The sequence below is a fragment of the Corylus avellana genome, chromosome 2 (assembly GCF_965113065.1).
Source record: "Corylus avellana chromosome 2, dhCorAvel1.hap1.2, whole genome shotgun sequence".
Classification (NCBI taxonomy): domain Eukaryota; kingdom Viridiplantae; phylum Streptophyta; class Magnoliopsida; order Fagales; family Betulaceae; genus Corylus; species Corylus avellana.
This window is the reverse complement of record NC_142491.1, coordinates 35,613,689-35,637,926: the sequence shown is the minus strand read 5'-3', so window position 1 is coordinate 35,637,926 and position 24,238 is coordinate 35,613,689. Positions and strand designations below refer to the sequence as shown.

The 24,238-nt window shown below is 34.2% G+C and overlaps 3 protein-coding genes and 1 non-coding gene across 4 annotated transcripts; 2 read left to right on the top strand and 2 right to left on the bottom strand.

Annotated features, from left to right (window-relative positions):
* The first annotated feature begins 413 nt into the window (after window positions 1–413).
* Window positions 414–4,334, top strand: VAMP724 (vesicle-associated membrane protein 724). The gene is made up of 5 exons (XM_059578918.2): window positions 414–787; window positions 2,394–2,535; window positions 2,630–2,753; window positions 3,700–3,762; window positions 3,852–4,334. Exons 1-5 carry the CDS (start codon window positions 598–600, stop codon window positions 3,999–4,001), a joined length of 669 nt encoding a protein of 222 aa, XP_059434901.1. The 5' UTR covers window positions 414–597; the 3' UTR covers window positions 4,002–4,334.
* A 10,481-nt stretch (window positions 4,335–14,815) lies between these two features.
* Window positions 14,816–15,209, bottom strand: LOC132167792 (flowering-promoting factor 1-like protein 3). Its single transcript, XM_059578817.2, has one exon. The coding sequence runs from the start codon at window positions 15,140–15,142 to the stop codon at window positions 14,816–14,818; it is 327 nt and encodes a 108-aa protein (XP_059434800.1). The 5' UTR covers window positions 15,143–15,209.
* A 5,686-nt stretch (window positions 15,210–20,895) lies between these two features.
* TRNAG-CCC (transfer RNA glycine (anticodon CCC)) lies at window positions 20,896–20,966 on the top strand. Its single transcript has one exon. It is a non-coding gene; the product is annotated as a tRNA-Gly (tRNA).
* A 1,693-nt stretch (window positions 20,967–22,659) lies between these two features.
* Window positions 22,660–23,499, bottom strand: LOC132187211 (protein SRC2-like). The gene has a single exon (XM_059601485.2). The coding sequence runs from the start codon at window positions 23,464–23,466 to the stop codon at window positions 22,660–22,662; it is 807 nt and encodes a 268-aa protein (XP_059457468.2). The 5' UTR covers window positions 23,467–23,499.
* Window positions 23,500–24,238: the final 739 nt, after the last annotated feature.

Genomic DNA, 24,238 nt, shown 5'->3' with positions numbered 1-24,238 from the left:
TATAAACTGATGTAGCACAACATGATTAGGTTTTCAAAATTTGAATTTATTTAATATATAATTATGTTGTGCAACGTCAGTTTGTAAAAGTTTTTCTGTAAAATTTATTTGTAAGTGTGACGTTCCTCTATTTAAGAACAAAAATTTTTCGATTTAAAATCACATTTTTCATATTTTTTGGGATTTGATATAACTTTTCATAACAAAGTCTTAATATTTGAATATTATTTAGACAATTTTTGCCAGATATTGAAAAACGTTCACATAGACGCGTTAGATGATAAATCCCGCAACATTAATTTCTTCGAAGCGAAGAAACAGACCAAAAGAAAAGATCCGAGTTCTAAGAAACAGTCTTTTCTTGCTAAGTATTTTTATATTTTAATTTGTTTTTTAATATAAGGTCACACAGACGGACCCCGTTGAATGATAAAACCCACAGTCGACAACAATTATTTCATTGCAGAAAAGTAACAGACAAAAAGGATCCTAGAGATTGCTAACGTAGAACCAGAACAAGCTCTCTCTCTCTCTCTCTCTCTCTGTGTTGTTTGATCGCGTGAAGCTCTATCTTCTCCGTTACTGAGTTCAAAGGCAATGAGTCAGGAATCGTTCATATACAGCTTCGTGGCCCGAGGTACCGTGGTCTTGGCAGAGTACACGGAGTTCACTGGCAACTTCCCGGCGATTGCGGCTCAGTGCCTTCAGAGACTCCCTTCCTCCAACAAGAAGTTCATCTACACCTGCGACGGCCATACCTTCAATTTTCTCGTCGAGGATGGTTATGGTAAACTTTCCCCCCTTTTTTTTTTTTTTAATTATATTTTCGTTTCACTGATTTTTTTGAGTTGGAGGTTGAATTGCTAGAGGAAGTGGGTGGATCTGGTCTGAAACACTCACACATAGAGTTTTGTTTTCTGGGTTTTGTTTATTTTCTTGTTTTCTTAAGAGGTTTCGTTGAGCAGCCGTTTGGGTGCTGGGAAAACTGCGGAATATTTTAGAAAATCGAATTGTTGCATTTGGTGTTCCATGTCGTTTTGGTTGCCAAGAAATGAAAGGGTTTCTTGATGTTAAGCTAAGTAGATGTGTCTTGCAGAATTGAGTGAGTAGTAGTTCATACCTATCCCTTCAATGAATTGGTTTAATTAAGTTTTTTCTTTTCGTACCCGAGTTTAATGCTTTATGTCGAGTTATCGGCTCATTATTTACTGCATACTTTATGGAAATTCAGATGGATTCAGCTGCTTGTGGACCTGTGGTCAATAATTGTGATATAAAATTGCCTAGAAGGTCTGAGATTGGTTAGTATTGATCTCTAGGGCTGACCTTGGTTTGTTTGATTAATGGATGGATATCTGTTGTTGGGCATGGAGGCTGCTATTGTGGCTATATGATATGGAGGCAATCAGAAGAAATAATTATAATTAGCAGGAGGATAATCATGATGTGGGTTAAGCCCGGCATACACACACAGCAAATAATTGTACCTTATTTTTTTGGGCCAAAATTTGAGCTTGTAATTTCTGATTCCTTGACCAAAAGATTACTTCTTATGCTTTGTTTGGCTGGTGGGAAATATCGGTACATCATGATTTTTTTAATTTTTTTTTACGTTTTAGATAAGATTTACCATCAAGGACGCATGAGACCTAAGGGCATTTTGGTGGGTTCATTTTGAACTTGTGAATGGACTGTTTCCTGTTCTGGTGTTGAAGCTGAAATACAGTGGTTTTATGATTTTTATATCAGCTTAGGAATAGAGAAGCACATGTATGACATGAGGGAGGGTGGGGTGGGGTGGCAGTGGTTGGATTGGTATTAAAGTAGAAGTTCTATTGAAGACTATAATTCTACAATATGAAAATGCACTGGTTTGGGTGTCACCTAGATTGTTGACCTATTTTCGTCGTATATATCCTTGGCCATGTGGCATACAAGGTAGCTCCTATTTGATGAGCCAATACTGGATCTATATGACTGTTCTATGTGTTTTCTTTTAGTAATTTATTGCTATGGGTCTTTTGTTCTAGAGGCTTTTGAATGTCTCTGAAGTGGCCAAAATAGTGGAGGTATATTACATGTTTTGATTACAAGTAGTTTTGATATGATAGAAGGTCATATGATCAATAATGGATAGTTTCTTTTCTTTTGAGCTGCATAATTGCACAAATTGTATTGAAATTAAACAGATTTTTTTAGTCACTTAGTTATAATAGTCGAGTGTATTGAAATTAAACAGAGTTTTTTTAGTCACTTAGTTATAATAGTCGAGTGTATTGAAATTAAACAGTGTTTTTTAGTCACTTAGTTATAATAGTTGAGAGAATCTAACCATTGATCCATTAAATTTGTGGCTCTGACCATCTTACTGCAGTTATTTGTATTTTGTACAGCTTATTGCGTTGTTGCCAAAGAATCTCTTGGCAAGCAGATATCTGTTGCATTCTTGGAACGGGTGAAGGCAGACTTTAAGAAAAGATATGGGGGTGGTAAAGCAGATACAGCTATGGCCAAAAGCCTTAACAAGGAGTTTGGGTATTTTCATCTATGAAATGTTGAATCTCTATTATGCAATTGTGTAGATAATTCTTACTAAAAAGCTCAAAATAAAGCAACTTTAAATTTGCAGACCAATCATGAAAGAGCACATGAAGTATATTGTTGACCATGCTGCTGAAGAGATTGACAAGTTGGCAAAACTGAAGGCTCAAGTTTCAGAAGTTAAAAGCATCATGTTAGACAATGTTGATCAGGTAAATAATTCATGTTGAATATAAATACGGTCGCTTTTCCCCAATACCATTCATTTGCTCAAATTTGGGGGTTCATGTTCGGCTTTGACCATATGCATCTATTTATTCTCTTCACATGCATAGCTCTGATGAGTGATGACACTAAAGGATTTCATTTATATATATATATATATATATATATATATATATATATATATATCTTTTAAATAGGAAAGGGGTGGGGGGTGAGTGGGTAGCTGTCAATGCTCAAATATATGTTTTTCTTTTTCCTAAGCTGCTCAAATATCTATTTGCTACCAAAAAATGAGCGCTAGATGCAGTTAGAGCTCTTCCCCCCGCCTCTTTTGGTGTTCGGGGTTTCTTTTCTTTTTTGCTTTACAATGATATGTTGTTATTTTCATGTAATTTGAGGAATATGAGGATTAGAAGTTAGTATGGGTGCTCTCTTTCGCTGTACTTGGGAGGAAACTTTACAAGGTGAAGATATTCATCAAAACAGTGCAATTTCAGAATGAATCTATTTTTGGCTTTTTAGGTGCTAATAAAGATTATAAAATTCTTTTGAAAGGCCAAAAAGGATGAAAATTCTTGAACAAATTGTCTTCTCTCCCTGCATTTGGTGTGATCTTTTGATTGCAGTTAAATGACTGATTCAGTGGTATACCATGCTGTCTGATCTAAAGTGTTCATGTTATGTTCTTGATTAAATGATTATCTCTGATACTTTGAAAGGTCTGCTTAGTGAAACTTCTATTCGAAATTGATGACTCAAATGGTATCACAAGGCTTCATACCAATTCAATGTATTTAGATGCTCTCTCACAATCATCAACCTTGCTTGCTTAAATTCCATGGGTTGAAGCCTGAAGATCACTTTTATTATAGCAAAAACCAAGTAACATAAGCTGCATTTTATGTTATTTGACTATATTCATATGCTTTTCAGACTATTAAAAGAGGGGAACACATAACTAGTATTGCTGACAAGGCTGAAGACCTACGTGATCAGGTAATTGACAAGAGCTGGATCAACTTTGGGCCTTTTAGCTCTGCTGACTGCTGATTGCTGAACAACTTTCTTTGTTGCAATATTTTCAGGCTCAACGATACAAAGTAATGGGAACACAAATTAAACGGAAGATGTGGTATCAAAACATGAAAATAAAGTTGGTGGTTCTTGGAATCTTATTACTTCTGGTTCTGATAATCTGGCTCTCTATTTGCCATGGATTTGACTGCACCAACTAGTAGAAATTCTTCAGTGCACAGCAATGGAAAAAAAGAACAAAATCATTAGGCGCTTTTGACTCAACAATTGGTGTGAATGAAACAATCTTCTGTAATTGGATATATCTGCAAAATCAGAAGTGAAATTGTGCTCAGAAGGATAGTCCAGAAATTCTTTGCTAGTTGGAGAGTAGATCTTTTTTTTTTTTTTTTTTTTTTTGGTGTGTGTGTGTGTGTTGAGAGAGAGAGAGAGAGAGAGAGAGAGAGAGGTATGTCAATGATGTCATGGTCGGTCTTGTAAAATAATACAATGATATGTTGTTTTCGATTCTAATATAGCAATAATTTGTGGTAGTCAAAGTCTTGTTGCAATTGTGGCTAATTATTTATTTAGGAGAAAATACATTTTATCCTTTGGACTATCCACCCATTTGTATTTTTAACTCTAATGTTTAAAAAGTGATACTTTACCCCCCAAACATCCAAATTGTTGCAATTTGATCATTTTGATTTTTTTTTTCCCCAAAATGCCCCCATCCCAAGTTAAAAAAAAAATTAAAAAAAAATTAAATTAAAATTAAATTATTTTTTTAAAAAAAACAAAATTAAAAATTAAGGGGTGGCCGGCCACCCCAATTGGGCCTGGAGGTGGCTTCGGCCACCCCAGACCGGTCACCCTTTAATTTTTAAATTTTTGTTTTTTTAACTTGGGATAGGGGCATTTTGGGAAAAAAAAAAGTTAAAATGGTCGAATTGCAATAATTTGGAAGTTCGGGAGGATAAAGTGTCACTTTTTAAACATTGGGGTTAAAAGTGCAAATTGGTGGATAGTTCAGAAGGGGTAAAGTATATTTTCCCCATTTATTTATTTTATTGAATTTTGTCTGTGGGGGTCTATTTTCTTGTTAGGAAATGTAATATAATGATTACATTATATTAATCATTATTATTGGATTGGATGTAATTAAGTTATAATGGAATTTCATTTCAAAATTCAATATATATATATATATATATATATATATATATATATACTTTTGTCATGTTAATTTGAGCTAATAGAATGTGACGGAGGTATTGAACTTGTTTTTACCCATAAGTCAAGTACCATATATGATACGATTTGAAACATAGGTGAAAAAAAATAAAAAAGGTGAAAACCTAAGTACTAAAAATGTAATTAACTATAAAATAATAAACAACATGGATCAAATTTGCATTCCTTTTTATCATGAAATGAACTATCAATATTATATCTTATAGTATCTTTAGTAGCTTCACTAAATTTTACTAGCCAAAAATCATTTTTCTCTATTTTAGCTATTAACTTTTTTAAAATATTCACAACAACCTCACAATTTTAGCTATTTACTTTTACTATTCCATTTAAATATTATTTTTCAAAGATTTTTTTTATTATTTCTCTAAACATCTATATTTTTTATATTAGTTTAATATGCATTATTTAAATTAAGTTAGTCTTTATTTGTAATTTATTAAGTTAGGAGCTTGTTTGGAATTACGTTTAAAAAATAAAACTTTTAAATAAAAAAGTGCTTTTGGGCAAAAACTTCAATTTTAAGCCTTTTGCTAAAAGTGTGTTTTTGCCATTTTTAGGTTTTTTGAACCATTAAAAGCGCTTTTAATTTTTTTACCAAACGAGTACTTTTTTCTTCAAATGGACTTTTTGTGTGTTAAAAGCACTTTTAGGCACTTCAAACACAATCTTAAACAGGCCTTTAGTCTTTTGTTTAACATGCATTATTTATATTATTTAAAATCACCATTTGATCAAAATACAATAATGATCAATCACAAGTTCAATCGTAATTTTAAGAGCCACATTATTTTTGAAGGGATATAAGAGTGATTTGCAGCCCCCTCTAAAAAAAAAAAAAAAAAATCTTCTTAACTCCTGGTCCTGGGTGAGCCAATTTGGTGAGACTATAAGTATGGACCCACAATTAGGCCCAATAATAAGCCTTTGAACTGATGTAATGTGGGCCGACCCTCTATCCTTTGTGTCAAACCAAATCTTCCTTTGACATTTCTCCGACAATTTGACAATAGCCCTTCAAATCCTGCTCCCCAACCCCATGTTTTGGACTTCGCTCACAGTCTGACTACCAAGGCTAGCTTTTAACCTCCTCATCCCAAACAATTGGAGTTTTCTTCTTTTATTTGTTTTCCTTTTTCTTTTATATATATATATATATATATATATATATAAAGCTTTTTTGTCCAAGTAGGAGAGTCCCATCTGAATAAGAAGCATAACTAAGTGCATATCTATAGCACACCTATTATCATTAAATTTAAAATTATTATTATTGAATTTTGATTTATTGATAATTTTAAAAATCTCATTACATATTTACATTTGGGAGGACAAGAGAGTCCTCATTTTATCATTACTTTAAGACTTTGGCAAGAACTGTGGGTAAGGGCTCTCCCACAATCCCCTCTTATTTTCCTTCATCTCTCACTACAAAAAATGGATTTTTTTTTTTTTTTTTTTTTTTTTTTTTTTTTTTTTTTTTGCTTTTGATAGGGTGTTTTTGACATGTTAGGTGGCTTGACACGTCACTAAACTTTATTGACGTGTCATTAGTGACGTACGTCGGGCGTTAAGATTATAGGTGTCAAAAACGAAAATTTTTTGACGTGTCACTGTTTGACACGTTAATAATTTGTGACATGTCAAAAAGTGGCACATCAAAAAAAAAAAATTTTGACGTGTCATTTTCTAAAACGTCAAAAAAATTTTAACGTACCAGAAAATGCCACGTCAATAACTATTACTGACGTAACAGTAGTGGCACATCAGAAATTTTTTTGACGTGTCAGTACTTCCACGTCAAGAATTTTTTTTGACGTGACACTGATGCCACATCAAAAAAATTATTGACGTGGAAACTGGAAATATTGCCACGTCAAAAAAATTCTTGACATGGTTGTACTGATACGTAAAAAAAAAATTCTGATGTGCTACAACTGCCACGTCAGTAATAGTCAGAAATTTTTTGACGTGTCAAACATTATGACACGTCACTAAATTGTGACGTGTCATAACTTAACATGTCAAAAAAATTGGTAATTTTTAAATTTTAATTTTTTGCCTCCCCCTATATATTTTTTGAATTTTTTCGGGGTTCTACCCGAATTTCAGATTTAACCTAATATACAATTTACATATGTACTACAAAAGAATTATCCATTGATCCATGCAAATAACATATCAATCAACGTCAATCACAAACATACAAGTGCGATGTACATCTAACAAGCTATCAACAAAACCAGCTTCAAGACATAATAAAACTATCTCTGTTATCACAAATAAAGACATATGTATAACTATATATCTAACTATATTAAGAAAACTATCACAAATACAATTACATCAACAAAAAAACTTATGTTCACCAAGTGCCAATGGCCAACCATTTGCTCAATCCAAGTCATCATTGATATCAATAGTATCCTCTCCATAGCCACTAGCTGCAAATAATAAAAAAAACAATCATCAAACAATATGATAGAATCTTATCAAGTCTTAATCATTGAGTAACGTCACTATGTAAACAAATGTAATCATACTCAACAAATTTAGATTTATATCTACACCCCCAACATATTTTCGTGATCAAATCAAATGGACGTTACATTTTACAAGGACCATAGTGGTCCATCTCACAATGCCAAATACTTTAAATGCAAAGCTCTAACCCACATCCACTACCAAACCAACCGAGATATAAATCAAATTCAACAGGATTTGTAACATCATTAATGACAATCACTACAAAATATTCAAACTCTAAATTTAGAGGTGCATATATATATATATATATAGGGACAATTCTAAAACCACATTGATCATTAAAAAATGTCATTACATGATCCATTATCGACCGACGATCTCACAATTGTAAAGGGTGGAGAAGCTCTGTCTGGCGTTGCCTTATATTGAGTCACCTCGGGCGCAGAGCTCAACTGCATTATTTTCTCGAGCTGGCGAAAACAGGCCTCAAACATGGCAACTTTTGCTGTCTTCTGAACTTCCGTTTCCGCAAGTTGCGCCGCCATATGAGCCTCTTTTTTAGCCAACTGCAAATCTTTCGCAGCCATCTGCGCAGCCACTTGCTGAGCTACCCGCGCATCTGTCTGCTCTCGCTCTGCGGCCAACAGCACATCCATTTGTGCCTTGTGTTGTGCCTTCTCAGCCTCAAGTGCTCTGTCAAGAAATTCTTGTAAGACCACGGAGTGTTCGAGGTTCTGTGACCGTGCCTGTGACGGTATATAGTATGAGTGTATACTGCCCCACACAGGTAGAATATTCGATCCAATCTGTGGAACCCTACCAGCATACTCATGCTTATTTTCAATCGCTTGGGCGTACGCGTTGTTTGACGCTCACTGTACTGTCCCCTCTATCACGCTCGACGATGCTGCAAGGTTAGTGGGTATTAGCTCCTCCATCCTCTCTTGTATGTTACATTAATTATTGGTGCGTCATACAACTGTTAATCGTAAATAAATTATCACACACATATATATAAGCAAAACAACATATGAAAGGTGAGTAGCATACACATCTCTCCTTGATTATGTCACTCGAATATTTATTATCCTTCTTCTTGTGTGTCTTGATATAAGACTGTGCTCGTGTAGGAGGAGTGCCCACAGTTACGGTTTGCCGAAAAAATAGAACATAAAGAGATGTTTATATATATATATATATATATATATATATATATATATATATATATATATATTCAAATGTTTACATTTATAAGTATAGGGTAAATTACACACATACTTTCTCATGTGTCAGCCTAGCGAAGCTCTTCGAGCCGGTGCAATGGGGCGTATTGTTCAATGCTCGCAATCTCTTTATATGCGCAGCATACTCCTACACAATTAACAATCTTAATATGTGAGCACTAACACAATTATAATTAATGAAACTATACAAAATAATAGTATAACTCACGTCCTATCTGGATGTCCATATAGTTAAGCACCTTATTATAATTATAAGCATATAATTCGAACCCATTAGAATTTTATAAAATTTTAATTAATGGGTTTGAATATATCTCTTACAGAAACGAACTAATTAATTAGTTTGTACTGAATTGAAGTTGTAGAAAGTAATTACGAGTTTAGTTAAGTTTGCAACACTTAAACCAAAATATATGCGACATTTAATTTAAAGCCCTAAAAATTCAATTTAATTTCTCTACAATAAGTTATTTAATTCTAATTAAAATATTCATTATATATATATATATAGAGAAAAAAAAAAAAAAAAAAAAAACCCTCAACTACAATGATATATATAATTACACACACACACACACACACACATATATATATATATATATACACATATATAGGTATACCAATTAAATTGTTACCTTAATTTTTTTTTTAAACATATAATTAATATTATTAATTTATTTATTTTTGACGTGTAAAATAGTAGCACTTCAAGAATTATTGATGTGTTATTATTACACGTCATTAGTTATTGACGTGTGAAAATAACACGTAAAAAATTATTGACATGTTAAAAGGACACGCCAAGAATTATTGACGTGTCATTTTGACACGTCAATAATTCTTGACGTGGCATTGTGACATGTCAATAATTATTGTGTCATTTCGACACGTCAATAATTATTGACATGTCACAATGCCATGTCGGTAATTAGTGATGTAACACATTTTACACGTCAATAAAATTTTTATTGGCGTGGTACTTTTGCCACGTCACTAATTACTGACATGGCAAAAAGTGGGTTACTGTTTGCCACGTAAAAAAAAAAAAACACCTTTTTTTTTGTAGTGTTTCTTTCTTTGAACAAAAAATTACAAGGATCAAGATCCTATATATATATATATATATATATATATATATATAACATTGTCCAATACTTTTCTTGTTGACACGTGCTCTTATAACACTTCTAGAAGTTCTTGTGAGTACATAGGAATGTGTATACAATGAATTATTTTCAATACCAGTCATATAAAATAAAATATTCATAAAAATAAATCATGCCTTTACTGTTTAGACGGTAGATAATACATGTAATTTTTTTCTTCTTCTTTTTAATTGAAAGCGGAAAAGAATTACATGGAGATATATATTATTTCTACTCTTGGTTAGAATGAAAAAGAGAATGAGTGATCGATCTGTTGGAAATAGTTTCGAACACAAGACGAGAAGCACGTGCTCTAATATTAGCACTCTTAATTTTTTCTAGGCATCAAATAGGCCTACAAAAAAAAAAGAAAAAAAAAAAGAGTTTTTAGTAATTAGAGTTTGGTGACGTGTCAATGGCCAAACACGTCACCAATTGGATGGTGACATGGGTCATGTGTCACTAATCTACCGGTTGAGAATTGAATTTAGTGACGTATCGAGTTGGCACACGACACCAATTGCTGACGTGTGGAATTTCACACGTCACCAATTAGCACACCTAAGTGTGGCTTTTGAACTGTAAGAACAACTTTAATTAAGGGCATCCCCTTCAAAAATTAGAGAATAAGAACCAAAAGAAACTGTAGTTTGATTGTCCAAAAAGGTAGCTTGAGCTTCACCAATTGCAACATCCTTAGTAAAAAATCTCGCTTTATTTGTTCTTCCCATGTTCTTGAACTCAAAGACATGTCCTTGTAACATTCTCAACTTTCTTCAAACGGTCCAATTACTAGGTAAAATTTCATTAATTGAACTTGCGTTTCCAAGACATGATGATTTTCACAAGGTTGGGAGTAGAGATGGTAGGGCCCCTATGATTAGTTTATAACTTAGAAGCATCACAAGTCATCGGTTGCCAACCCACGTGCATGCACTTTGAGGAAATGTATTTAGTCTAATTCTGCCCATCAAATTAAGGTGGGCGCAGGGAAAAAGTATGCCAATTGAACAATAGCTTTGTTCCACGCAGTTTGAAAAACAGATAAATCTAACCCACTAAGACACCCAAATTCCAAATTCTTGAGGAATTGGATTCAAAAAGGGTTTATATAATATATATGGCGTGCTCAGAGTCTTATTCCATTTCTGCTATATATAGCCATCATGATTGGCTCTAGGAAAGTGGTACAACTCTTTCGGTTGTTTGTGGAGGAAAAGTGGCAATTAATCTCTTGTTCATGGGATCAGAAAAAACTCCATGGGTACTTGGGCCTATTTTTAATTAATTACCGAAAGTTTGAGAAGAAGAATGTTACATCTATATAATTAATTAATTTGACTTTACTTAATTCCCAGTTTAACTGATTACAGCTTGATCGATCGATGGATGCTTCTTTCATTTAAAATCAAATTAAGAAGCATATAATTTACTTTTGGCATTAGTTTTTAAATCACCATGCATTGTCATGACCTACTCTAAGATAGGGCACGGTAGATTAATAAAACAATGATGAAGTGGTGTAACATGGTACAAGAAAATCAAACTGTCTGTTTCAATTTATTCTTAGGATTGAAAACTATCAGAAGCAAGTTTTAAAAAATTATAGTCCAACTCTTTTCCCATATTCTCTTTAGGAGGATACAAATTTTGAGAATAACTCACAATTGAATACTGTCTTATAATAGGAGGGTGTCTAAGAGTTTATATACATACAATTAAGATTGTACTTGAGTTATGTGAGACACTTATATATAATCATAAAATATCATCATGCTTCGTAGTCGACGATCACGTTAGCCCATTAATCTATTGACACTAATATGGTGAAAGCGCTTTCCCATGAAAGTTTCACTCGTCTATCAATAGTCAATGACTTAATATTATGCTCATACATATTATTAGGGCTGGCAATTTAATCCGTGACCCGCGAACCCGACATGTAATTTTAGGGTTAGGATATAGGTTAAACGGGTTCGGGTCATAAACGAGTAATTTATGACACGTTTAATAAATATGTTGGGGCGCGCCAATTAACCCGCGGGTTAGACACGTTTGACCCGTATACACACACACACACACACTTATTTATTTTTTATTTTTATCTTAAACTTGTATATATATGTTTAAATGTGTTCACGGGTTGGGTCATGTCGGGTTGGAACCTATTAACATTTAAATTATAAACGTGTTTATAGGTTGTGTCGTGTCAACCCGACACGACACGTTTAACTAAACAGGTTACACATGTCGTGTCGTGTTACCCGTTAAGCAAACGTGTTGTGTTCGGGTTGGCATAAACGGGTTCGTGTCATAAACGGGTTGACATGAATATAACACGTCAACCCGTTTTGCCAGCCTTGTTGATAATACCAAAAAAATTTAATACAACCTATAGATCACTCATTCCGTAATGCGACCACAAAGTCGTAACTCATTCGATTTCATATTCTACGAACTGTGTCCGATCCCATACTTGAAATAGTGATTGGTTTTGATAGCAAATGATATAAACTTTGAGTAGAGAAATAGTATCCTTAAAAATCAACTTAAAAGAGAAGAGTATCCAAAACTTATATGCATAAATAATTAAAGTTGTATTTAAGTCATGTAGATCAAGATGTAATGGAAAGTGAAAAGTTTTTGCCAAGAGAAGCTGGATATGAACCAACTTGTTTACTCTTTAAAAAAAAAAAAAAAAAAAAAAAAAAAAGGCAAAATAATGTGTTGTGAATGAAAGAAACCTGAATGCATGCATGACAAGACAGAAGCAATTGATGTTGGTCAATAAAAGCAAACTCATGAGAAGACAAAGAAAGACCCCATCCTGTTTGTGGATAGGGTGAAAGAAAAGAAACTCTCTTCGTCTTCTTTGCTATAATTCTGATCCAGTTTTGGATGAATTATTCGAAGCCATATATGGAACTGACCACTCAATGAACAAGTGCATTGCTGCCCATTCAAGCAAGGAATGGGGTTTGGGAGCTGTTGCATCAAATTATCAGAAATCGGCTCCACAGCTAGCTAGCTAGCTACCTCTTTTTTATACGCGATGATCAATATTCATCATGGGCTCCACGTACTCCAGCTAATTTTACACTACTACTCTTTGGCCACGCACGTGCTGATAAGGGCAGCTCTTATCCACACGAGCTCATTAATTTGTAATGCCTCTCATCTTAATTAATTATCATCAACTATATATATATATATATATAGAGAGAGAGAGAGAGAGAGAGAGAGAGAGGGTCCAGCAAAGATCTTCGATCTACCCAAACCTTTGGACGTGTTTGGAAGCATTCATGCATGGCCCCCTTGCTGGAAGTGGAATCCAATTTCCTGGGAATATATTTACGTGCACAACACAAGATTATATAGTTCCCACAAAATAAAAAATAAAAATAAAACAACATATATCATCAACGTTGTCTATACATGACAGCATCTCAACCACAATTTTTTGAAAAAAAAAAAAAAAAAAGATTCCATTTTATATATATATATATGACAAGGGACAAGATCTTAATAATTAGCCAAAGTCTTATAATTATAAGTCCTCGATATATATATATATATATATATATATATATATATATATATATAGCCAGCATATTCTGATCGACCAAACCTCTTATGTTTTCTACGCAAAACTCGTTTACTCTAGCATGTCCTGTTAACGTTACGGCCATACGTATGTACGTGGATATATGCCATTGTTATCAATTTAATTATTATATATATTCAAGATGGGTGGTCCCTTAAAAAAAAAAAAAAAGAAGAAGAAGGAAGAAGAGAAAGAAAATTAATGTTGGTGGCTTGGCTTGGCTTAGATCATATATATATATATATATATAGGTAGAAGAATTATTAACTCTTATGTTAAATTATTTAATTAATATTGCAAAATGTGGGAAATCTTTTCTTAGAAACATAATCTGACTCTACAAGGAATGTGCTGCTAATTAATATATCTTTTCATCCGATAGAATTACTTACAAATTAAAGATCGATACTTTTTTGTAAATGGCGAATTTAATCTGCGTTTTACGTACAAAAATAAATGGTGATCTAGTGCCAAGTGGGTATCTGTAATTGGCTACGTAGGATGAGATATTTCCAGAGTTGTGCTCCAGCTGGCAACTTACCATAAGGCAATTGTCCTACCCTTTTCTTCAGCATGGGCTAGCAATGTGACCTGGCCTTTTGATTTTGATAATATTGTCCTTTCTATTTCTGGAACGAATTTCTATTTTCGGCATGCCAGATTGCTAAACTTTTGTTACCGCAGGCATGCAGGTAAATTAAATAACGCCACCAGTGTAATTTTTTTTTTTTTCTTTCGATAGTCCAGTCTTGACCCTGCCCATGAAATTTCCTTCACATGTATCTCGCATATATAGTATGAGGGCTTTTTAGAGATTTCCAATACTCTTATTCAAATTAAGAAGCGAAAGATGCAAATTCTCCCTCTCCTCTCCATAAAAATCTGATAGACTTTTCCACATTTCCTCCCCAAAACTTTTCTTTCTTCATTAAATCTTTTTCTCTTCAAATTTTCTTAATCATCTCTGCAAAAATGCCCATATTGCAGAAAAAAAAAAAAAAAAAACCAGAGAGAATTAATTAAGAAACCAATTTTCCATTAATGCACAATGACTAGAAGAATTTACAGAACCATAACAACCATCACACTCATCAACCAACCACATTTGGCTTCCCTATACCGAAGCACAAACTTGACCTATACGATCAATAATTAGAGAAAGACCAACTAATTAAATTAGACTGACAAATTCAAAAAAAAAAAAAAAAACAGTCAAACGTACAGAAACATACATTAACTACACACGACGAACAAGCACACCAGAAAACTAGCAGACAAGAATTACGAAGCAGCAAGTACTACATATCCCTAACTTCGAACACGTTGCGGTTTTTAACGACGATGTCGTACATGTGCATGGACTTGAACTTGTTGAAATCCTTGGGGAGGGAGATGAGGTGGACGGTGCCCCGTTTGTGGAACTGGAGGAGGTCCGGGTCGTCGTAATATCTCTCCCACCCAAGCGACAGCAGCTTCCGCTCGAGCACGGCGTATGACGTAACAACTTCGTTGCTGGAAGTGTGAACCAGCACCTTCCGGCCGCGGGAGCTCGCGCCCAACGATTCTGCGGCTGGGTTCTCGACGAGGCGGACGACCCCGTTCTTGAACACCCAAACGCCAGACATGTCTTTTGGAAGCTAGCTAGCTTGCAAAGAGAGAGAAAGAAGAAAATGAGAGTTGAGAATATGAGTGAGGTTAATTGTTAGCTTGGAGATGGAGCAGCAAGGGAGTTGAGTAGGGTATATATATAGGTGAAAGTGTGGCATAAATTTAATGTATTTATTTGGGGTGCATATTATAGGGGGGGTGTTTGGGTGTATATATAATCGGATTGAGGGGAATCATGATTCGTTTATTTACAAGTCTTTTTAACCCCACTAGAAGGGAATCTTTGTTTTGTTCGTAGAAATATATATTAAGATTGAAAGGTTAGTAGATCGAAAACGACATCAAGAATTGCATACTGTTCATGTCGTTGTCGAAATTGTACACTACGGATCGATTACCGTTGTCCAATTCCTATATGGGGGAATCGACCAAAGGAATTTCGAGATCGATTGATGGATATATATATATATATATATAGTTGTATTAATTTCTATATTTTAGTTTAAAACCGTTTAGTTAATATTATTAAGAAATGAATAAACTCAATAATCTTATATTTATGCATGTGTGACATGCACGAATAAATTTCCTTAATCAATTGGAAAGTGGATACGTACATCTTTTCCCGAAGCTTGTGAATGGTTGTGGGAAAAGACAATGGAGAAGTGGGGGCGTGGGGTGGGACCAAAACAAAGAGGAATTCTCAATTCTGGTTGTTAGGCTTTCGTGGCCTGACTTGTTTTGCCTAACTATTGTTTTATTTTATATTTTTGGTAAAATTAATGGATTTTGCCTAACTGTACGTTGACTATACCACCCCTCATTTTCCTTCAATTTCCTCGTGTATTTCCCCAATGCAAGAAGACCTTACACCTTTTCTCTCATTCAAATTAATCCAACGTACACTATAACACTAGGTTGAATTGGCATGGGTATATAATATGTCCCATGGTTTAAGTATTAATGATCATCAATTGTTTTACATGGGTTAAGTATAATATTCTTAATCTTGTGTATATAAGCTCTCTGACACTCTTACATTGCAAGCCGGTTTTCAATGACGAGTTTCATCCAAAATTTATATCATTTGGTATCAGATCTATCGCCATGTCGAGTGTGAAATCGAATTCACCTTGTCGAGTTATGAAGGGAATGATGTATAGGTTGGATTAAAATATCTCGATACTATATGTGGGCATAATGTTAAGTACGTCAATAAATACTTGTATGCAAGTGGAGCCACCAAAAGAGAAATAATAATGATACATTTACTGCCACTTCTTTACACAATTTTTTACTACTATTAGATATGAGATAAATTTTTATTGAATTTTGATCTCCATTGTTTCAAAAGCTACCTATAAATATAAAAACAATTCAAGTGAGTGTAGCATTCTTCAAAGAGAAATGACTATCATCAGGTCATTATCCACAAAATGAGTCGTCGGCAACGTGGAATTCAGCTAGCTACTAAGTATATATATCTCACACGTAACTTGTAAAAAAGTAGTGTTGTACATTAATTGTAGCACCCAATTAATGGTGCCCAATCCCAACCAAACCAAAGGTGATGGATAGCCATGTAGGGCTCAGGACACACATTCTTCCTTTATCCAGCACTACGGTCGCATACCTAATATACCTTGTGCTCCTTCCTCCTTGTGCCACATGGTCCAAGATGCAAAACTTTGCTCCCGACCAAACCCAGCATTGCCCCTTCTTGACAATGATCTCTCTACCTCCTTAAATAATATCCCACTTGTCATCTTCTTCCCTAAATTCCACTCCATCATCTCATTGGACCACCTTTGAATTTTCCCAAATGTTGTTTTCCCAAACTGTTGTTTTCCTTGTAAATTGAATAAATCTAAAAATTGCAGCTAGCTAGCTAGCTAGCAGTTCCTTCCAAAAAGCTGCTTATTGGGTCATTTTCAAGAATATTGACGGAAAATTATTCTGTCAAATTACTTGCCTACACATAACACCCTTCATCATGCACCTATTCTTTCCAGATCATTCTAGTACTCACAACACACACACACACACACACACACACATATATATATATATATATCACAAACACTCACGGAAAGAATAGTTAAAAGCCCTCTAGAGATCTTGACGTAAATACTCCACTCCACATCAGCCACCTAATTCTTAATTTCCTGAATTTTTATAAAGTTATTCTTTTTTTATTATTATTTTATCCGACCGTCTTTCTAAAAATGTTTGCTTTAATCCTATAATAAGAGCAGTGAGAATCATTAAGGAGGCCGGGGGTGTCGGCTCCACAAAAAATACAACAAGCCCATGTGATTGTCCCTCACAAATGTGCCAAAATCTGAGTCCAATGTTTAACGAGCAATATACTTTATTGCATATCTTTTTCCAAATGTATATGCCTTTCCATAGTAACCTCTTCTTTTTGAAGAAAAAGCAAGGATCCATCTTCATCACTTAAAGCTAATTGTTGGTCTTCTACTAAACAATAATCTTGTGATTGGCCACCCAAGGGTTTATGCCATGATCATCGATTAGAGATCAGATAGATATTATTAAGGATTGATGAATTTTGAAATGGAATAATTTTTTTTTTTTTTGAAAAAGTAGACGATTTTTGTACTGCATGCTTTATTCGAATTCGCACAGTATGCCTACGTAACTAACGTATACATATATAGGTTATATAGCTGGGAATAATTTGTCATGTTCTTCATGACGTTCTATGTTGAGTAAGAGTTTGGTGTAATATCTTTCATCATCTTACGCGCCTTCTCAACCGAATATGTCATGATCACTAGCTACTACCCAAAAAAAAAAAAAAAAAGCCTATTTAGGCGACGTTTTTGGAAAAAGTCACTAATTTGAGACATTTTACTGTTTGAATATTCATATTCATAAAATATAGATGGTCGTTTGAATAGTATTACTATTCACGGATGAATAGGGATGCGTGAATAGTAATACTATTCACACATCCCTATTTTATGAGTATGGATGCGTGAATAGTAACACTATTAAATTTGCCAAATTTTTGTAGTATGTAGGAGTGGTGATTTGTATTTGCGTGTTGGTGATTGATTGTGTAGTGTTGAGGTATGAATATAAAATTATATGGGTTAATCACTCGACTCATTTACGTAAATTAGTCAAATCCTTCAACCTTACATAACCCGCTAATTTTCTGTCGAATTCACGGATTGTGTCAAAAATTGTCAGTTTAAAATGTTACGTGTCGGGTTCAATTAAGTCATATTGAGGTATGAGTATAAGATTATATAAGTCAACCCTAATTCGACACATTTAATTAAATGGGCCACGTCCCTCAACTCTAATTCGCTGATTTCGTGTTAGGTTTGTGTTGAGTTTACATATCCTGGCAAAAATTGCCAACCTTAATTAAGAACATATTCTTGGGCTTAAGTAGATCTTAGAGCTAGTATTTTCTAATTAAATTTTGAGTTGGTGTGGGGATTTTAATGCTCTTAGTAATTCTAGTATTAAGAGCACTAACAACAGATACTCTATAACCCATTCTCTTCCCTATATATATAGGGAAAATCTGAAGAAGAAAAAAAAAATACTAGAAAAAGTCACATGCAGCAGCTTCCTTATTGATTCCCTAAACATTAGGAATACTACAATGCTATCAAATGTGTTGGAAACCAAAAAAGCTTCCCTATACATTATTTTAATAAAAATATTTATTTTTCATCTTTTTGCCTTTTATTGGGGATTGAGTTGGAATTTTGTAAAAAATTAGAGGGTAGGTATGAAACTTGTATTTTGCAGAGAAAAAATATTTTAATGGTATAAAGAAATGTAAGAGAATCTATGGTAAAATATATTTGGATAGGGAAGCAAAAAATAATTTTGTTTCTTAAATTTAGAAAAAATCAAATGGAAGCTGCTGCTAGTTTGATTTTTGTATGATTTTTGTCGTTTTATTCCCCCCAAAAGACTAACTATGTATATAAACTAACTAGGGCATAATCCTTTGGAAACATGTACCAATTAAAGATCATCACTAGCAATCGTCTAAATGAAGCATTGTCCATAAGTACTGTATGGAGTTGCAGCCAAAAAACCTAGGGATATATATTAAAAAAATCGATACTGTTCTGATCGTAGCACGTAAAGAGCGTTGCCTATCCAACGATTAATAGATGGTAGAACTAAAACTTTTCATGGGTAACCATCTTAATTAATAAACATTTCTTCTGCACTTCAAAAGTTCAAAAGGCATAAGCTAGCTGATTCCAACACTAACCCAATGGTAATGGTTCTTAATTAAGTGTTAACCATTCTTTTCAAAGCTATTAAGTGGGATTTGAGGAAGAGATGCACGGCTTGATCTCTTCCAAAGGAGAGGCAACTGGATATCACAAGCCTAAAAAGCTCAATGGAATATGCAATAATAATTGTTTACATATTAAAGGGATTTTTCCCCCCCCCATAAAGTGACTTTCCAAATGAACATCTATAGTAGTTTAGACTTTGGTATCTGCAATTTAAATTACAGATGGCCCCTTAGTTCATTTATATGAATCTATTCTCCATTACAGACTATAATAATATATAATACAATCATAATCATTGGGTTGATTAAAGTTTTGAGTATTTGTTAATGGTGATTGTGCTCAGATTTATGGGAATTTTTCTTCCCAAAAGAATGAGAAACTTTGCTATTAAAGGGAATGGTACAGAACAATTTACTTATCTATTGTTAGGATTATGCCTAACTTTGATTAAAAAAGGATGGAATGTGGCCATTTACATTGATTATGAGAATAAAGTACTAAACATTTGGAATGTAGGATCAATTCCCCTATGAAAACAAATCAAAGGAGGAATTTTATCCGTGTATTTCATAAATTTGTTGAGAATTGAATGACAAGATCGATTGTGTTCTGAAACTAGAAGTTTTTGAATTCATAGAACTTATACGACTTTTTTTCTTTTCTTTTTTTCTTTTTTTTGTCTTTTGCTATCTGTTATCGAATCGAATACATCAGCAAACGTCCAAAAACAAAAAAACACTTTCAAATTAAACACAAAAATGGTTTTTATCTTTATGTCACACCATAATATATACTTTCTAATTAAACAAAAAGCACGTACATTAACAAACATATTCAAACTTATATTTATTAAAGTTTTTTTTTTTTAAAAAAAAAACATTAAAAATAGTTTTCATCTTTATGCCACCTTTATGTCACAACATCAAAATACTTTTTCAAATTTAAATAAAAAGCACCATCTAAAAAACATGAGTGATGATAAACATCACACAGGCCGTGTGATTTAATATTTTAAAATATTAAAATATAATATTTTAATATTTTAATTAAAAAAAAAAATTAATACGGGTATGTATGATTGTTCATTCACGCCCTGAATGATGTATATCATCACTCAAAAAACACATTAACGAAGATAGTGGCAACCAACATGATCATAATATTGTGCTTGATCCAGCTACTGTCCCACACTCCCCCCTCTCTTGGGCCCTTTTTCTCTCTTTCTCTGGGTCGTTCATTTGGGCCCAAAGCTGCAGGTGATAGGAAGGATGGTCCGCTGAAAATAGGGCAAGTTTCATTACATACATGGCCTGTATCCAGGCTCCAATGACGCTTCCTCTAAATTTGCCTACTTTTCCTTCCTACGTACGTTGCTGGTAAGAAAATGAATTGGGCTTTTTTGATGCCAAACATGTCTGACAAATATGGATAGGTTTTTATTAATATATTAATGTAGATATGATCACCAAGCGCATCTGGTGTAGTGGTATCATAGTACCCTCCCACGGTACTGACCAGGGTTCGATTCCCTGGATGCGCATATACCTATTTTCAAGTCACCTTTTTTGAATAATTAATATCGCACGTTTTAGAAGTTAGCTAAACTTTAATAATGTTCATTTGTTCTGCAAAGTCTAATTTGCAATGCAATTCTTTTTTTCTTTTTTTTTTTAATAATATTTTGCAATGCTATTTGAATTAGACCTTCTCATAAATTAACTATATAAATATTAATAAAGTCAAAAAAAAAAAAAAAAGATCCTGGGTAGAAACTATATGGTAATTGTGCTTCACCTTGTTATTTTTAATTAAGGATGTTAAACTCACTTTTGCATCGTCATCTTGTGCATATGACTCACCTGCCACCTCAGCATCATTTTCATAAATTAATGTAATAGATATAGCTTGAATTATTGTAATAGTGAGTTTGGATATAGATATATACATTTGTATTTGTGTATATATATATATATATATATGAGTGAGTTTATGTGTAAATTAATTGTAATAGTAAAAAAAAAACCTCTTTTTTCTGTTGGCGAGAAAACACAGAGGAGATCCCTTCGTTCTCCTTCGTTCTTCCCTCCTCCCAGTCCCTGTCCCTCTTCCTCCCGGTATCAGTGTTTGGTGTCTTCTGTGTAGTCTCTTCAGAGCTCTGTTTCTGGTGGTTTTGTTTTAAATATAGTTTGTAGATCTAGATCTAGTTTTTTAAACTTAGATCTACTCGTCTTCACTAGCTAATGCGCGTCTTCTAGGGAATTTCTATGATAACGTGCTCCTCTGCTACTGCTTGTATTGAGGATTTTGTTATTTTAGCTTTTTGTTATTTTTGTCCTGGTCTTTGGGTTGAGGACGTGAGCTGTTTTCCTGACCTTTTTTGGCCAAGATGAGTATAGTGGTGTGGAGATTATCTCTTACGGCCGGAAAATAAAGTTTGAGAATTTTGACTACCCATGTCTTAGATCTAATCTGCTCGGAGCAGATCTGTTTCATAGCTATAATAAATGTACACGGGTTAGTGGAAGCCAAAGTCATAAATAGTATTTGATTGTAAAAATTTGCTCATTGTATATATGATTTTGTAACCTCATAATTTTTTACTATGATTTATCAGAATTTTACGCTCTGTGATGTAATAGTTTTATGTTCTTATCTTTTATCAATGAAATCTGACAAAATTTTCGTTTAAAAAAAAAAACAAAGGCTTGTGTAATGAATACATCCTATTATAGGATATCCTATAAGATAAACATATAAATTCAAGATTAGAGATTGTTTATTAAGATTTGAGTTAATTTTTTCTTTTTCTTTTCTTATATTTGTTATTAAACGTAACATGTGTAGTCTTATGATTGGATATGATGTTGCAGCTAGCATCATTAAATAATATTTAACAAAATGTCAACATAATGATCTATTTAATAACTATTAAAAACTTAGGGAGTAAGTTGATCAAATTAGTATATGCCTCTTTCTACTTAAAGACTACCTTAATTGAAACAAAATCATGTCTATCATATCAAATGAAAACTCAAAACAGAAACTATCGGCAACATTGCATAATAGATAATATGATCAAAAGAAAGAACGTATGAAGCGAAACATATACAAATTTAGTCCTATTCAAGAATCAACCCATTCTTCCTTCTTAATTATGTTCTGAAAATAAAGTAATTTTTTCAATCTGCATATATAAGAACACCTTAAACTTCATCGGATCCGGCGTCATAGGCTCACAGCGCCATAGCCTGCATGAAGCATCCCAGCAAGGCGACCTTCAACAGCAATGCCCCTCCAATCCCTCCTAGCAATCCAGCTCCAAACCCTCTCCCGGACTTCCTCCGTGGTTGCTGCACCGCCGGCTGCGGCGGGTACCAGTATCCTGGTGGAGGCGGGTACCCAACATATTGTTGGTATGATGGCAGCGGCGGCAGTGGCGTACTATATGCATATGTTACCGGAGGAGGAAGAGGACAAAAATATGGCGGTGCAGTAGGCTGAACCGGCCGACATGCGGTGTCCGACTCTTCGGGTTTTATGACCGGGTATGAAGAAGGTCCAAGAGGGGAAGGAGGAAATGGCGGCGCACTAGGCTCAACCGGATAAGCCGGTTTCTCGGTAAACCTGTAGGAAAAGTTTAGCGCGCCTTTGGGCTTTCCTGAGTGTTTTCTCACCTGGTAACTCACGAACTGCATGGACTTGCCGTCTCCGACGTAGTTGAGAAGCTCTTTGACGGGCACGTAGAGTTCGCCGACGGCTTTGTCGCCGCCGAGGCCGCGCTTACAGCGGAGTTTGAAGACGAGGAGGAGGCGGTTTTGGTTGGCTGCGGAGTCGTCGATGGTGAACTTCATGGGGAAGTTATTCCACGAGGGGTTGGTGCCGCCGTTTCGGTCCACTTTGGTTTTGGCTTTTTGCATCAATTGTGAGTCGCCGGAGAGCAAGACGGCGACGGCGACGTATACGTCCATCTTGGAGAAGAGGTTCACATCTTTGATGTCTCTGGCAGAAATAACGTTGATTTCTAAGCTTCTGTGCTCCATGTTACGCTTTAGAGAGAGAGAGAGAGAGAGAGAGAGAGAAGATTGCTGGATAATAAGCTTTCAAGGCATGTATTCCATTGAAAAATAATCCTTTTTAAAAAAAAAAATAATTATTTTTATACTAAAAATTAGTATTATGTTTAGACTTGAATATTTTATTACAACTCCTTGATGAGGGTCGATCCCTTGCCATCCATCGGTTTTGGCCCTTTTGGGTACGCTAGTTTATGAGGCTTATTTATTTAGACGAGTGTTACATATAAAAACTTTTTTATGTGAAAATAAAAATCATCATTACATAAAATAACGAATGAAAATACATGTAATATAAAATTGTGATTTTTACTATCACATAAAAAAGTAAGCACAAAATATTCGTAGCATTTGTCTTTATTGGCATATATGTTTTCTAGCCTCTTACTTTATGAAATTGTCTCAATTGCATACAATCCAAATAGCTAATTATAAAAATGAGTAATTTTACTGAAGACCCCTGAACTTTCAACCGATTTGACAAACCCCTATAAACTTCAAAATCTCTCAATTTAGTCCCATGAACTTTCAATTGCTCTCAATTTGGACCCCTCCGTAAGATTTAGCCGTTAACTTTTAACGGCAAACCCTAAAAAAACTAAAATACTCCTAATTTTCTTTTTCTTTTTCTTTTTTTTTTTTTTTGAAAAAAAAAAAAAGGCCAAACCCACAGTGGGTTTGCTAGCCGAGATCCACGCGGGTCTCAGGGCGCCAGAGACCCAATGCAGGTCTTAGCGTG

Coding starts and splice junctions, on each gene's coding strand:
- VAMP724 (XM_059578918.2), top strand. CDS start 598: ATGAGTCAGGAATCGTTCATATACAGCTTCGTGGCCCGAGGTACCGTG. Junction 2,754..3,699: donor TGTTAGACAATGTTGATCAG/GTAAATAATTCA, acceptor TATGCTTTTCAG/ACTATTAAAAGAGGGGAACA. Junction 3,763..3,851: donor CTGAAGACCTACGTGATCAG/GTAATTGACAAG, acceptor CAATATTTTCAG/GCTCAACGATACAAAGTAAT.
- LOC132167792 (XM_059578817.2), bottom strand. CDS start 15,142: ATGTCTGGCGTTTGGGTGTTCAAGAACGGGGTCGTCCGCCTCGTCGAG.
- LOC132187211 (XM_059601485.2), bottom strand. CDS start 23,466: ATGGAGCACAGAAGCTTAGAAATCAACGTTATTTCTGCCAGAGACATC.